General features: G+C 58.0%; 2 protein-coding genes across 8 annotated transcripts in view; one reads left to right on the plus strand and one right to left on the minus strand.

Moving 5' to 3' along the window:
- Positions 1 to 9,122, plus strand: part of HID1 (HID1 domain containing) — a 25,040-nt gene extending 15,918 nt beyond the window's left edge. Inside the window, exons 15-21 of one of the 2 annotated variants that reach the window (XR_007123353.1) lie at positions 327 to 433; positions 943 to 1,023; positions 1,637 to 1,728; positions 1,906 to 2,064; positions 2,324 to 2,948; positions 6,360 to 6,370; positions 9,112 to 9,122. Coding sequence is in view for 1 of the 2 variants with exons in the window: in XM_047707025.1 (XP_047562981.1) it covers positions 327 to 433; positions 943 to 1,023; positions 1,637 to 1,728; positions 1,906 to 2,064; positions 2,324 to 2,387 (503 nt within the window). In the remaining variant the exon portion in view is untranslated. Of the gene's footprint in view, positions 1 to 326; positions 434 to 942; positions 1,024 to 1,636; positions 1,729 to 1,905; positions 2,065 to 2,323; positions 3,201 to 6,359; positions 6,371 to 9,111 lie in introns of those variants that run through there. The other variant, XM_047707025.1, reaches the window with a different exon arrangement.
- OTOP3 (otopetrin 3) lies at positions 3,994 to 14,079 on the minus strand. 6 transcript variants are annotated; one of them, XM_047707030.1, is made up of 9 exons: positions 13,912 to 14,044; positions 13,596 to 13,688; positions 12,883 to 13,058; positions 8,016 to 8,432; positions 7,790 to 7,926; positions 7,096 to 7,154; positions 6,703 to 6,818; positions 5,719 to 6,536; positions 3,994 to 4,645 (listed from the first exon to the last, which is right to left on the minus strand). In XM_047707030.1, exons 4-9 carry the CDS (start codon positions 8,410 to 8,412, stop codon positions 4,475 to 4,477), a joined length of 1,698 nt encoding a protein of 565 aa, XP_047562986.1. In that variant the 5' UTR covers positions 8,413 to 8,432; positions 12,883 to 13,058; positions 13,596 to 13,688; positions 13,912 to 14,044; the 3' UTR covers positions 3,994 to 4,474. The 6 variants fall into 6 exon arrangements, with proteins under 6 accessions (XP_047562986.1, XP_047562983.1, XP_047562985.1 ...); XM_047707027.1 differs by lacking the exons at positions 12,883 to 13,058; positions 13,596 to 13,688 and having other exon boundaries at positions 3,994 to 4,402; positions 4,433 to 4,645; positions 13,912 to 14,079; XM_047707029.1 differs by lacking the exon at positions 13,596 to 13,688 and having other exon boundaries at positions 13,912 to 14,047.
- Between the last annotated feature and the right edge of the window lie 212 nt (positions 14,080 to 14,291).

A 14,291-nucleotide genomic window follows, 5' to 3' on the forward strand; every position in this document is an offset into this window, starting at 1 on the left:
TGGCAGGTGGCAGGGGCGTGTGTGTGTGGACGCCAGCATGGTTGGCACCCTGGCAGGGTCTCTAGGATGTCGTCCCATCTCTGGCAAAGGGCATGGACTGGGTTGGGAAGCTGAGGGGATGGGGAGGGGATATTGGGAGGCCCAGGAAGGCTAGTTTGGTGCTGGGTATGGGGGGGGGGGGTTGGGCCTCAGAACTGCATGTCGGGGGGATCAGGCATGGCTAAAGTGAGTGGGAGAAAGAGGGGGCCTCATGGGGCCCAATGCAGGTGCTTTCTCAGAAGGGCCCTGTGGCAGGTGTCTTCACATCCACCCACCCCCACTCCCAGGCATTGACAAGCTGACGGAGAAGTCCCAGGTGTCAGAGGATGGCACCTTGCGATCCCTGGAGCCCATGTCCCAGCAGAGCTCGGCAGAGGGCAGCCCAGCCACGGAGGTGGGCGATGGGGACTCCTGCAGTGGGGTGACACTGGGACTTCCCTTTTTCCCTGGCCTCTGCCATTGGGCGGGGCCAGGGCATTCCGGGGTCACCTGCAGCAGAGGGCAGGAACCCTGTGCCCAGGACATGCGGGGGGCTGTTTTCATGGACCTCTCCCTTGTTTACTGGTCCCAGGCTTACTTGGCCTTCAGACTCCTCATCCATCAGCCTTATCTCTGCGGAGCTGGCCTTTACCCGACCAGCCCAGTCAGCCCCTGGCCCTAAACCTGTCATCGGGCTGGGCTGGGTCGGGCAGGGCCTGGGGCCCAGGGCAAAGGGTGCTGGGCTGGGCTGTCCCCTCTGCTGGGAGTGAGCCCCCCACCGGCATGATCCAGTAGGGAGGCTTCATTGCCTCCTGGATTCCAGGCTGTGGGAGGGACTGGGAAGCAAGGCTGCCCCTCCTGCCTCTGTCCCCACTCTGCACCCCTTCCTTCCACCCCTCACTCCCATCCCTTCCCTGGGACCAGGAGCCCGACCAGGCATGGCGGGAGCAGCGGCGGCTATCCAGCACATCAGCCAGTGGGCAGTGGAACCCAACATCGGAATGGGTGAGGGCTCGGGCAGGTGGCTCTGAGGTGGGGCGGACAGGGGCTTCTGGCCCCAGGAACAGCTCTATCCAGGCTCAGATGGGAATGTGTCCAAATTCAAAACCCGGCCTGGGAGCCAGGTTCTGGGTTACTCCAGCTGGGTGACCTTGGCCTCTCTGGCCCCGTTGCTCCTCCCACCCCACCCCCATCCCCGGTCTACACTGTCCCAGACTTCTGCTGCAGGGGTGAGCTTCAGCGGCCCACGGTGCTGGCTTTCTTACTCAACTTTCCTTTCCAGCTTCTTCCCCCAAGACACTTGTCCACTTCCTCGTGTGTGTCCTGTGGTCACTACTGATTGCCCTTCCAGGGGGCCAGAGGTCCTGTTTGGCCCCGCCATTGTGAGGCTCCAAGGGGACAGTTTTTGGCACATAGTGTATGCCTCGTGAGAAGCCACAGCTCTTAGTGTGAATGACAGTCACTGTTCGTGGGCACTGCCCTGTGCCAGGCCCTTGCTGCGGTGCGCGGGGACACTTCCTGCCGTGGGGAGACTGTGGGTCTTGGTCAGAGGTCAGGCCTCTCCCGCTGTCCGTGGGGGCTGCTTTCCCAGCCCCAGGAAGCCCCCTCGCTCCCTCAGGTTCTCTCTTGGAAGTCAAAGCTGCCGCTGCAGACCATCATGAGGCTGCTCCAAGTGCTGGTTCCCCAGGTGGAAAAGATCTGCATCGACAAGTGAGCCCAGGGTGGGGCTGGGGGCTGGGGATGGCGGACAGGAGCCCCAGGTGGGCTCTGCGGGCGGGGCAAGCCCTGGCTTGGGCAGGGTGTGGCTGGGCGCACAGGCCGCGCTTCCCCTCGGCTTTCAGCGTGGGTTTTCCCACATCACGGGCAACCGCCCCCTCTTGCCGGCAGGGGCCTGACGGATGAGTCAGAGATCCTGAGGTTCCTACAGCACGGCACCCTGGTGGGGCTGCTCCCTGTGCCGCACCCCATCCTCATCCGCAAGTACCAGGCCAACTCAGGCACGGCCATGTGGTTCCGCACCTACATGTGGGGCGTCATCTATCTGAGGTGGGTCTGGCGTTCCCCCGAGGGTCTGCTCAGGGGGGCTGTTCAGCGTGGGCCTCAGCTCTGGGTCCCTCCATGATAGTGGGGTTCGTGTCAAGAGGATCAACCAGGGTGGTCTTGTCTAGTTGAGGGTGGGCACCCACTGCCTGGGGTGGGACATCAGGGTAGAAGGGGTTTGGGCCAGACAAGCACCTAGGTCGTCCTCCTCAGTCTTTTTTGCAAGGTCTCCCGACAGCCCCATGACAGCCCGCTCCCTCCGCAGGAATGTGGACCCGCCTGTCTGGTATGACACGGATGTGAAGCTGTTTGAGATCCAGCGGGTGTGAGGACGGAAGCCCACCAGGGGCTGGGACCAGAGGAGTGGGGGCCCTGGGCCCCTGATGCTCCCCGACCCACTCTTCTAGGCTTTAGGTTGCCACAGTCAGAGCTGGGGCTGGCAGACGGGCTGAGTCCCGGGTTGCAGGCCCTAAAGGCCCCTGGTGGCTGGGTTGGTGGGGACAGGTTCTGATCACCCCACCCCTACCCCCAAGGGCTGGACTCCCAGGAGCCTCCCATCTCCAGGGCTGCAGGCCCTGGCCAGAGCCCCCACCTCCCTCTGGCTCCCCGCTCAAGACCCGTCTCTGTGCTGCCCATCATCCCCAGAGGCCACCAGGTCACTGAGCCCTCATGGGTCGCCCAGCAGGGAGCTGTGGGCTGTCCCTTGAGGCACCGGGGCAGGGGCGCCCTCCCATGCCTCCTACCCAGAAACGACCTCGTCCAGGCCCAGTTTGCTGCCAGGGCCTGGAGGAGGAAGGAGGGTGGCCAGGCTGCTTGAGGAAACGGAGGGTTCGTAGACTGCAGAAGCCAGTCTAGGGGACCTCATGCATTTTAGGGGTTTGGAGCGGGGTGTATTCTCCCTGGTCATTGGATATAGCCTGACTCCCTGTTACCCAGTAATGGGGGTAGAGGGGTGGGGAGGGAGCTGTTCTATCCTCCCTGCCCCTGCCCACTGCCTGGGTGACTGGGGGCCAGAGGGAACAGGGTACCACCCCTCCATCCTCCAGCTCTGGCCTCTGGGTATCCCTCACCCTACCTGTGTCAGTACAATCTTTGCTCTGTACAATCGGCCTCTTCACAAAATAAACCACCCCCTCCATGTCCTGGCTCTCTGTGCTTGGAGGGGGGGAGGGGTTGGCCCTGGCTTTGATTTTCAGGCGAGCTGGGGCTTCTGCTTCCTAGAATCAGACCCCAGAGGCCCCTCCACATCAGCCCAGAAACCAGCATTTGTCATTTTCTTGGGTGGAAAAATGGAGGATTGTTCTCTCTTACCCAGCACGTGGCCCCCGGGGCCTATGGCCACTCAGAGAAAGAGCCCATGGAGGAGAGGAGAGAGGCTGGCCTCCCAGCCTTCTAAAGGCCCCCACGGGGCTCTGCTGGCCCCAGGAAGCCACGGAAACAGTGTTCAGGGTCCCTGGGGCTGTAGCCCTGTGCTTGCCAGTGCCCAGCTTCGTGCGGAGGAGCCCATGCAAAGCCTGGGCTGCCCTGCCTGAGCCTCGCCCTGGGCCCCACCTGGGGCACAGCCCACTGTTTGCCCTGGACTCAGAGAGATGCACAGGCTGTCAGTCCCTGCCCTCTCTACCCGATGGCTTAGAGGATACAGCAGGCATGGGGACCAGACAGCCAGAAGCTGCAGTCCCTGTGGTAAGCCAGCCGCAGTCACCTGGGGCTCTGTGCCAGAGAGAAACCTGCTAGTGAGAGGTGGGGGTGTGTGAGAGCCCCAGCCCCTCTCCTTACCTCCTACCATGAGTCAGACAAGGGAAGGACTGGTTTAAACCCCTCCCGGCTCAGAAACAGACTGTTCCAGCCCTGACCAGGAGGACTGTCCCTTTCCACCATACTTGGAGTGGCAGCTCTGTTCCTGGGAACAAATGTCACGAAGCCCGAATGTAATCGATCAAACAAACAGGGTTTATGGCAGCAGGAGAGAGCTGTTGAACCCTGCCTGGTAGCTAATTAATGAGCTCATTAGGAGACAGAGTACGTGGGGAAGGAGGGCCAGGGGCGCCTTCGGGGCTGCCAACTTCTGGGATGTCCTGGGCTGACCAAGTGCCCGTCCCACAGAAGGAGGCTGACCCCTGAGCCCAGCTGGGGCCGCACCCCTCCTTGACTCAGGCTGCCCACGGAGCACCCTGGGCTGTACTGACTGTGGTAGTGAGCAGGGGCAAGCATGTCCCAGGCATGGGCATCAGAAGCTCAGTGTCCAGGTCCTGCCCTTGGTCTCGGGCTGCAGACAGTGCCCTCCATCTCAGGGAGGATCTGGGGAGGGGGAGGCTTTGGGGAATCCAGTCTGGTCTGGGTACCCCTTCTCAGAGGCTCTGGGCCACCTTCTCCCCAGCATTGGCACTTTGGAGTTCTGCCAGGTCGTTGGGCAGCCTCAGGCCTCCAAGTAGACCTCCACCAGCCCCCCAACAGAGTGCATTCGGTAGAAGACCCCCAGAGGCAGGCCGAAATTGACGATGGTGAACCAGGTCCGATAGCCATAGAATTCTTGTTCTAGCCCGTTCTCAAACTCCGGGTGTATGCCAAACGCGGGCATCATCCACAGCTGGGGAGGAGAAGAGGGGGGTGAGAGGAGGGGGCTCTCCGTGCCCCAGGACACTCCACTTGGGGCCGGGGGAGGCAGGCCCCCACCCTAACATCTCCTCAGCCCTGGGCTTTCAAAGCCAGCCTTCCCCCCCACTAGCCCCCACCCCATACCACAGCCACCTCCCTGGCTTGCCAGTCTGAACACCAGGGGTCCATGAGGCCCCACACTGCCACCAGCCATGGCCCACCTTCTGAGCCAAGCTGGGCTCCCCTGTGCCCCGACCTCAACCCCCTTCTTCCAGTGTTAACTTTCTCTGCTCCCTCCACCAGCCTTGGCTTCTGTCCAAATTCTGCCCCTTTCTCAAGGCCCAGACTCAACCTTCATGAGGCCTTCCTTGGCCCCTCGGGCCTGCACTTCCTTCTCTGAGCTCCTACTGCACTTTCGGGCCAGGTTATGGCATGTGGCGGTGGCTTCACCACCTGAAGAGTTTCCAGTGCGACGCACCTGGGACGTGGCTTTCGACATGCCCTCAGATCACCCTGGTTGTCTCGGCATTGCCTCAGTTTCCCCATCTGCCAAACAGGCGCCGGGATGGTGCCTAACGGGGCCTGCTGCTTGGGGTTAGCGAGTGGAATCAGTGAGATGCCCAGCGGCAGCATGGAGAGGCGGACAAGGGACCTCAGCAGTTACCAAGCAGTTATCCTTAACTCCTTCCGCTGGAGAGTTTTTAGAAAACCAGGCACTTGATGATCTCTTCCGTTGACCAAATTCAGTGAATGATCAATTATTTGGTAATTCCCCAGCAGGTTCCCAGGTGTCTCTCCAACTAGAGAGTAAACTTGCAGAGGATGGAAATCTTACGTTTCTTGGTAAAGAGCACTTAGCGTCATGCCTTGCACGTTCACTCATGCCAGGCACCTTGCAGGACGCTGGGGGGACCCTGCTCTCAAGCAGCACGGGGCTAGTTGGAAAAAGGCAGGTGTCCTCGACAATACAAGGGACAGGTCAATCGCCCTTGCCATAGTCAACCAGCCCAGGAATGCGCCCGCCCCGCCCCCCCCCCCCCCCCCCCCCAGCCCCTTCCCACTCACTGTGATGTTGCAGAGGATGAGGAAGAGCGAGATCTCCTTGAGTGCCCGCCGCTTCCAGTTGAGGTGGCTGTAGGAGTGGATGTAGGCCAGCGAGGCCCGCCGCAGGTCCTGGCCCAGCTCTAGCAGGGATCCCTGGCGGGGCGGCTCAGCCTCTCGCTTCCCTGCCGGGTCCTCGGATGCCGTCTCCCAGAGCGGGCGCCTGTGCAGGCCCTCGATGATGAAGAGGTTCTGCGCGATGTGCTGCAGAATAAGCAGCAGCGAGTAGGCCAGGATGAGGCGGTTGAGCAGCTCATGGGGGCGAGTGGCCACGATGGCCACGATGGAAAAGTAGGCGATGCCCATCTGGCCCAGCGCCGCGCCCATGAGCAGCACCACATCCAGGCTGCGGGTGGGGTTCTTGAGCGTGTCCAGCTCGCGCTCCTCCAGCCCGTGGATGGCCGTGCCCGCCAGGCATGCCAGGCTCATGGAGGGCAGCATGGCTATGTAGAAGGCATAGTAGAGGGTGAAGTACTGGCGCGCAATGGTGGGGCCACTGGCTTCGATCTGGAAGAGCACGAAGACGCACACGCCTGCCACCAGGGCCAGCAGGCCCAGCAGTGGCCCAAAGATGGCCCCGTGCAGGCGGAAGGGAGGGGTGCCAGGGTGAGTGTCTGTGTGGGGCGCCAGGCGGCGGCCAACGTTCTTCCACATGACAAAGAGCACAGCGCAGCAGATGAGGCAGTACTCGGTGCTGAAGGGGTAGAGCATCAGGTAGCCCCTCCGGAAGACCTCACACACGGTGGCATTGAGACAGAGGCAGGTGTTGGTGTCATTGCCTGGGAGGGGGCAGGGCGCAAATGTATGATAGTTACTCAAATGGGCCCTGCTCCGAGGAAACCAGCTGCACCAGGAGGGAGTATGTGTGTGTGTGTGTGTGTGTGTGTGTGTGTGTGTGTGTGTGTGTGTTTGCGTTTGAGGCCAGGAATCACGTCTCCTTCGTACCAAAGAAGTTTTCCATGAGGGCGTTGAGCTCAGCCTCGATCTCGCGGTGCATGGAGTCGTTGGTGACAGCCAGAACCCACAGCAGCAGGTCTGTGGCCAGGGTCAGCATTAGGCCACACCTGGAGGAGATGCCACACTCTGCCCACACAGCCTGGCCAGCTCCCCAGGTGCCCCGCCCTCATCACCACTGCCTTTGGGGTGACCTCTCTTTCCCAAAGCCAGATCCCATTTGATATAAGGACTATAGGGGAGGCAACCCTAGAAGTCACTTGGGACCCCTTCCCAGACTAACCCGCGGCCCCAGGGACACCATGTCCAAGGAAGTTGTGGGAGCAGGTGCTAGCAGGGGGCTGGGGGAACCCAGGAGTTGGAGGGAGAGAAAGGACCCCATCTTACCTAGTGAAATTGGTCTGGATCTGAACACAGTCCTTACAGTGTTTCCAAAGCACCCAGGTCTGAAAGAGATGGGGCCTTGAGCCCAGGGCTGGGGGTAGTGGTGGTGGGACTGTTTGCATGCCCCAATTCCTTGTGTGTATTTACAATGGAAGTGACAGTGAGGAAGTCTGGATTGGAATCCTGGCTCTGCTATTTCCTTGCTGTGTCATCTTGGGCCAGTGGCAAAATATTTCAGAACCTTGGTCTCCTTAGCTCTAAAATGAGGCTACATAAAATGCCTACCTCTCCAGGGAATGCCTATTCACTGGGGAGATGGAAAGGACGATGCAAAGAAATGCCTAGCACAATGGCTGGCACGGGACAGGGACTCAGGAGCGCGAGTAGTAGTAGTAAGTACCCCTTGCTAAGAGTAGCTCTGTGTACCTGGGTGGGGGTGTGGGGGGTGTAGATTTCATTATATGCAAATATGCACGGGCAGATGTATTTGTAGGGGTCTGCATTTCAGTGACACGTTGGGTGTGCAGGTACACGTAGGTGTGTGTGGTTGTGGGTACGTGGAGGCAGACATTAGTGGGGGGCTGTGGTATGTGTGTACCCCCACCCCCGGACCATGTATGTATTTGCCTGTGTGGCGGTTTCTAGGCGCAGGTCGGGCCTGTGTGCACGCGGTGCGGGGATGGGAGCGGAATGTCACCTGGACGCCGATGAAGATCATCTCGATGACAGGGAAGATGAGTTCCAGCTGCGACTTGCAATGGATGTGGCTCACGTCGTAGCCCACCCGGAAGATGTTGAGGCAGATGGTACAGCTGCCAAAGAGCACCAGGGAGCCTGGCCGGGCCAGGGGGCTGTTGAAATCTCCCCGGGGCCTGGCTCTCCCACCCCACCCCTCCCCACCCACCCAGTGGCCCCACACTCACCCCGCACCCAGATGGGTCCCGCGTGAGGGTCATGGTAGAGCACGGCGCGCGGGTGGCGGGTGGTGCGGGCGGCAAAGTAGAGGAGCCAGAGGAGGGACAGGGCCTTTAGCACGGCCAGCAGGATCCACACATCACCCAGCGTGATGGCCACGTTGTTGAAGATCATACTGCAGATGAAGGCTCCACCCAGGAACACCACATTGAGGGCCAGGAGCCCCGAGAAGAGCTGCCCCGCCTTCTGGGCCTGCCTGTCCCTCCGCAGCAGCAGCGAGAAATGCCGCATCAGCCAGGACCGCTGGTGGGGTGAGGCGGGAGCTCCCGTTTTCTCAGCCCCCGCGTCCACTTGGCTCCCCTCGGCCTGGGCTGCTCCAGTCTCCTGTGCTTCCGGGGAGGCCATGGATGGAGCCTGAGAAGTGGCTGGGGAGAAAGGGTCCTGGTGGGCTGCCAGGCTATCCTGGCTTCATGGAGGGGACTGCTGTGAGACCTAGGGCAAGATATGCAACCTCCCTGGTAGGACAGGGGAAAGGACAGCAGCTGCCCTGTTTACTTTACAGGACCCGAGGAGGTTCAAACAGACCCGGGCATCTGGAAATTCTTTGTGCTCTAAAGAAACATAGGGGTTATTTTGATTGGCTTGAGGAATACCTCTCTCCCAACACCCTGCAGGGCTATCCCACTCTCTGCCTCAGTGTCTGATCTTGAGATGGAAAATAACGTCTGTTACGGGAGCCATGGGGACGTCGGCATCATGTCTGGACGCTGGACATTTTCCAGGGTTGTGACTTTGCATCACAAGAAGGCAGCTTGTGTTCCACTGACGTCTGGGAGGAATCTCCCTTCTTTTAAAAAAAAAAATTTGAAAATTTTTATTTATTTATTTGAAAGAGAGAGCATGAGAGGGGGGAGTGTCTGAAGGAGAAGCAGACTCCCCACTGAGCAGCGAGCCCGATGCAGGACTCCATCCTGAGACTCCAGGATCATGACCTGAGTTGAAGGCTCTGAGCCACCCAGGTGCCCCAATCCTTCTGAAGGCAGGGAGCGCAAGTAGGTGTCCTCTCTTGTTCTGACTTTGGTTAGTTGGGTAGTGGTTGCCTAGCATGCTGTGTTGAGAAGGATCCTGAGGCCGAGTGTGGCTGTCATTTGATACCCTATTATGGTTACATATGGGTATAGATAAAATTACTCCTTTTATTTATTTTTTATTTTTTTTAAAGTTTTTTTTTAAAGATTTTATTTATTTATTTGACAGAGGGAGATCACAAGTAGGTAGAGAGGCAGGCAGAGAGAGAGAGAGAGGAGGAACAGGCTGCCCCCTGAGCAGAGAGCCCGATGCGGGACTCGATCCCAGGACCCTGAGATCATGACCTGAGCCGAAGGCAGAGGCTTAAACCCACTGAGCCACCCAGGTGCCCTAAAATTACTCCTTTTAAAAGGTCTAGATGAGGGGCACCTGGGTGGCTCAGTGGATTAAAGCCTCTGCCTTTGGCTCAGGTCATGATCTCAGGGTCCTGGAATCGAGCCCCGCATCGAGCCCCACATCGGGCTCCCTGCTTGGCGGGGAGTCTGCTTCCCCCCACCCCTGCCTGCCTCTCTGCCTACTTGTGATCTCTGTCTGTCAAATAAATAAATAAAATCTTAAAAAAAAAAAGGTCTAGAAGACACCCACCAGATTAACAATAGGACTTTCTTCTGGGGAAGGGAGGAGGGTATTAGGGTTGGGGATGGTTTAACCTTCTAGTTTTTAAAAGCACGTTATTTATCTAATTAAAATTAATTTTAGGGGCGCCTGGGTGGCTCAGTGGGTTAAAGCCTCTGCCTTCAGCTCAGGTCATGATCCCAGGGTCCTGGGATCGAGCCCCACATCGGGCTCTCTGCTCGGCAGGCAGCCCGCTTCCTCCTCTCTCTCTCTGCCTGCCTCGATGCCTACCTGTGATCTCTATCTGTCAAAAAAAAAAATTAATTTTAAAGCACATTAAGGTTTAGGGGGAAAGTTCTGGGATTGATTTGCAATGTCTGCCATGAACAAGGGACTTGGAAACAGCATGCATGCTATGCCCCAGACTTGGACAGAATTGACTTCTGTATGCACCATCCCCCCACCCCGACTCCCAGACAACCTATGAATGCTCAGCACAACATGGGGAACACCACTCTTGACTCTTCTCTTTCCCTGGATGTCTTCCTCTACTTCCTCACCGTCCTCAAGCTTTCACTCAGGCCAACTCTTTGCCATGCCTTTCTTGAACCCAAATATCAGGTTGCATTCCTGCAGTTCAGGGCCGCAGCCTGGAGTCCAGCACCCTCCCCTGTGGGCCCTTCAGGTACCCATTCCTTGTGGGACTGAAGCTGCATTACAGAGTGGGGATGCCCTGAGTGCTGTCCTTGTGGGAGGCTTCCCCTCAGCTGACCTGGGAGGCTCTCTCAATATCCCCGGCCACCTCTGGTGCCTTCCTTTGGGGCTGCCACTGCCCTTACATGCTTGGTGCTCTGGGCCGATGGTTCCAAGTGCTCTCTGTCCCCATCCTCCAGGCTATAGGGGGCCTGCACTATCTCAGCGAGTGGTGTCTTCCTCCCCACCTCTCCTAGAGTAGCTGGGCACCCTCCTGACCTCTCCCCTCACCCCTCCACCTCTCAGGTCCAAACCTGTTCATTCTAGCCTACAAGTCTCCCTTGGATTTTTCTTGACCTCAACCTCTACCCTAGTCCAGGGCCCCCTCCTCTCTCTCCTGGACTGGGTCTCCTTATCCACTGTGCCTCTCCCCTACTTCAAGCCCAACAAAGGCAACCAATTGCTGTGACTTATTTCAAAGACAAATACCACAAGAATTCATTCATATATGGAATTTAAGAAACAAAACAAACGAACAAAGAAAAAAGGAGACATGAGAAATCAGACTCTTAGAGAACAAACTGGTGGTTACGGAGGGGAGGTGGGTGGGTTAAGTAGGTGATGGGAATTAAGAGCACACTTATCGTGCTGAGCACTGACGAATATATAGAATTCTTGAATCACTATAGGGGACACCTGAAGCTAATATAACACTGTATGTTAATTATACTTGGGTTAAAATAATAAATTTTTGAAAAGGCAAACAATTGCCCTCAGGATAAAGTCCAAACTACCTTGCATGGCCTGCACAGCCTTTCATAAGGAAACCAGGCAGTGCATGTTTTGTCTGGGCTTGGAGGCTAGCTTCTGTTGGTTGCTTCCTGGTCTTACCCTGACTTACCTCTCTAGCACTGTCCTCGGACCCCACTCCCTGCTGTGGGCTGTGTCATCTCGCTGCAGTTCCCACAATGTGCTGGCTTTGGCTCACCTCCCTGTCCACGCTCACTCCACCCTTTGCCCATGATGCCCGCCCCCTTGCCCTTTGGCTGACTGCAACTTAGAGCAGAATCCCACCTCCTCTAAGCGGCCTTCCCTGAACCCCATGTCAAGGCTGCACTAGGAACCCCCACTGCACCCCAAACTTGTTACTGCATCATCACTTATCATGCTCGCTCCATTTAACTCACTGTGTTTTGCTCTTTGCCTTTGGACTCTGAGCTTCAGAAGCGTTAGCCTTCTCCTCTCTGTAACCACCAAAAGACCCTCACCACACCTGTCTTTAAAATACAGCCTCTCCAGCCCCCACACTCCCACGTGAACTTGCTCAATATTTATACCTTCTTTGGTTCTCTTATGGCAAATAGAATAAGAACACTCAGTCCTTTCTTTAAGTTTCTTTTTTCTTTCTTTCTTTAAGTTTCTACAGGTGATTTTGTCCCCCTTTCCCAGGTCTCTCTGTCGTCTTTGCTCCAGTTTTCCCCCTCCCTGTCCAGGCCCTCTGTCACACTCGGGAACCGGCCCCCATATTGATCCAGGCCCAGCCAGAGGGCTTCGGGGCTCCAAACTTCTTGTACCTCCCTGATTCACTCCTGGAGCCTGCTGTTCCTCTGCCTTGCCGGCCACCTTCCACCAATGGCTCTCGCCCATCCTCATCACCTATCTTAAGCACCTCTCCTGGGAAGCATTCTCTCCCTGCTCAAGCATCTGCTGAGAGTGGGTGTGCACTGTCTGGGGAGGGGCTGTGAGCATGGCTGGCTCCCCTCAAGGCCAGGAGCTCCTCCGGGTAGAAACCAGGTCCTGCTTAACTGAATCCTCCAAACCTAGCACAGGCAAGACGCTCTCACTGACTGACTCCGCCATATTCTAGGGGAGATTTCAGCACCCAAGACATGGACAGAGACCCTTCTCGTTCTGTGCTTTCCATCCCAGCCCAGCCGGGGAGACTTTAGAGATGATCTTTATCTTTCTTCCCAGGCTCCCCCGCCTAAATTGAGCAAGCGTAAGGCTCGTAAGGATACCTCCCTGCCCCGTTTCTCCCAACTCTGACTGCTCATTTTCAGCCTTCCCCAGAATCTGTCTCATCTTCCCAGGGCAGTATCGCCTAATGATTAGGAGCCCAGAGTCTGGGGGCTCCTGGATCGCTCAGCCAGTTAAGCGTCTGCTTTTGGCTCCGGTCACTAGCACAGGATCCTGGGATCCAGCCTCAGGTTGGGCTGCCTGCTTGGCAGGGAGTCCACTTCTCCCTCTCTCTCTGCCCCTCCACTCCCCCCTCCCCTCACTCGTGGGCTCTCTTTCTGCTTTCTCTATCAAATAAATAAATAAATAAATAAGTCATATTTAAAAAAAAAAAAAAAAAAGAGTCCAGATTCTGTCACTTACTACCTTTGTGATCTTGGATAAACTACTTAGACTCTCCGTGCCTCGGTTTCCCCATATGTAAAATGGATGTACAACTATGGAATAGTACCTGGTACATAGAAGATGCTCAGTAAAGATTTCTTGAATGAATAAACGAAGGACTTAAGGCATAATACCTACCTCATAGGGGTTTTCTCAAAATTAAGTGATTTAATGCATGTAAATGCACTTAGAGCCTGTTAGCTATTCGTACATTTCCTTCCAGTTCTGCCGGGGTCCTGGAGACGCTGGAAGGGTCAGGATTACTGGTGAATTTCAGGGGCGGTTTTTGCTGGACTGCAGGCGTAGAGGGGACACTGGAGAACAAGATTCCGGGTCCCCTCTCTCCAGGGTCCTCGCCCTGTCTTCCCTATCCTCCCCATCCCCAATCCAACCCTCCAACAGTTGCTAGAGGGAGCGCTGAAAGGGGCGAATTCCGTCCGCCGCGGGGAGCGTACCAGGGTGGGGCACGTAGGGGTCTGGGGAAGAGGGGGAGGGCACCCAGGACTGACAAGGAGGAATCCACCGCCCTCTGGCACTTCCCTCGCCGCGACGCCAGTCCAAGGGAGGGCCGGAACACCAAACTGGTTTGTGGGTCTTGATTAGAGACAGGTGTTGAAAGCGGCGCGGCAGTCGGGGCGCGGCGCCTGGCTAGGAGCGCAGGGCCAGCTCCGGAGGAGGCTGCTGAGCGCGGACTGGGAGCTTGGGTCTTTCTGCACGAGCCACTCGAGGGACTGCGGGGCCTGGGGCAGCCGCTACACATATGCCTCAGACTGGGCGTCCAGGCAGTCCCAACTCCACACCCCTTTACCCAGCCGTCGCGGTTTTTGCTTCTTTCTGGCCTCGGCACCCACCTTTGGCTGTGCCGGCGCAGACCCGCTGGGGTGGGGCGCGCCCTGCTGACTTTTGTGTGCGCTCCATCCGCGGAAAGGAGGTGGGGCGCGGAGCTAGAGTTGGGGTAGGGGGCAGAGAAGGGCGGGTTCCGTGGTCGCCAGGGGTTGGTCTCCGCCCACTCATCCCGCCCTCCCTCTCCTATCCCTGTAGCCCCTAGTCTTTGAACCTGGTATTGGGGGCGGAATAGGTGTCGCTGTCAAGGTGGGCTCCCCGGGAATGTCCCGCGAGCAGTCCAAGGGCGCTCCCTGTGCCTAGCCGGGCCGCCGGGAGCCTTACCTGAGGCCTGGCCGGGCATCGCGGCCGGCTGACCACCGACTGCGAGCACAGCGCCGATCTTCAGTCCTGGTGAGGCCCCCGCGCCCGCACCGATACCCCCGACGCCCTCCCCTCGCGGGACTGCGCAGCCGCTGCTCCGGCTCCTTGCCCCATCGATTTTTCTGTTGACTTAGGGGATCTCATTAATCCTTCGTTAATTAACCCCGCCAGGGGCTCCGTCCCGGGCGTGCAGCCAATAGCGAGGCGGCTAGGTGGGAGGGCGGGGCAGGAGGCGGGGCAGGATTGCGGCCTCAGGGTCAGTAGACCTGCGACCGCACCCGCCTCCCGGGTGGGTGGGGTGCAACGTCCTTAAACCGCCGCAAAGGGGCTCCCGCCGCACT

This window comes from Lutra lutra, chromosome 16 (genome assembly GCF_902655055.1).
Source record: "Lutra lutra chromosome 16, mLutLut1.2, whole genome shotgun sequence".
Classification (NCBI taxonomy): Eukaryota; Metazoa; Chordata; class Mammalia; order Carnivora; family Mustelidae; genus Lutra; species Lutra lutra.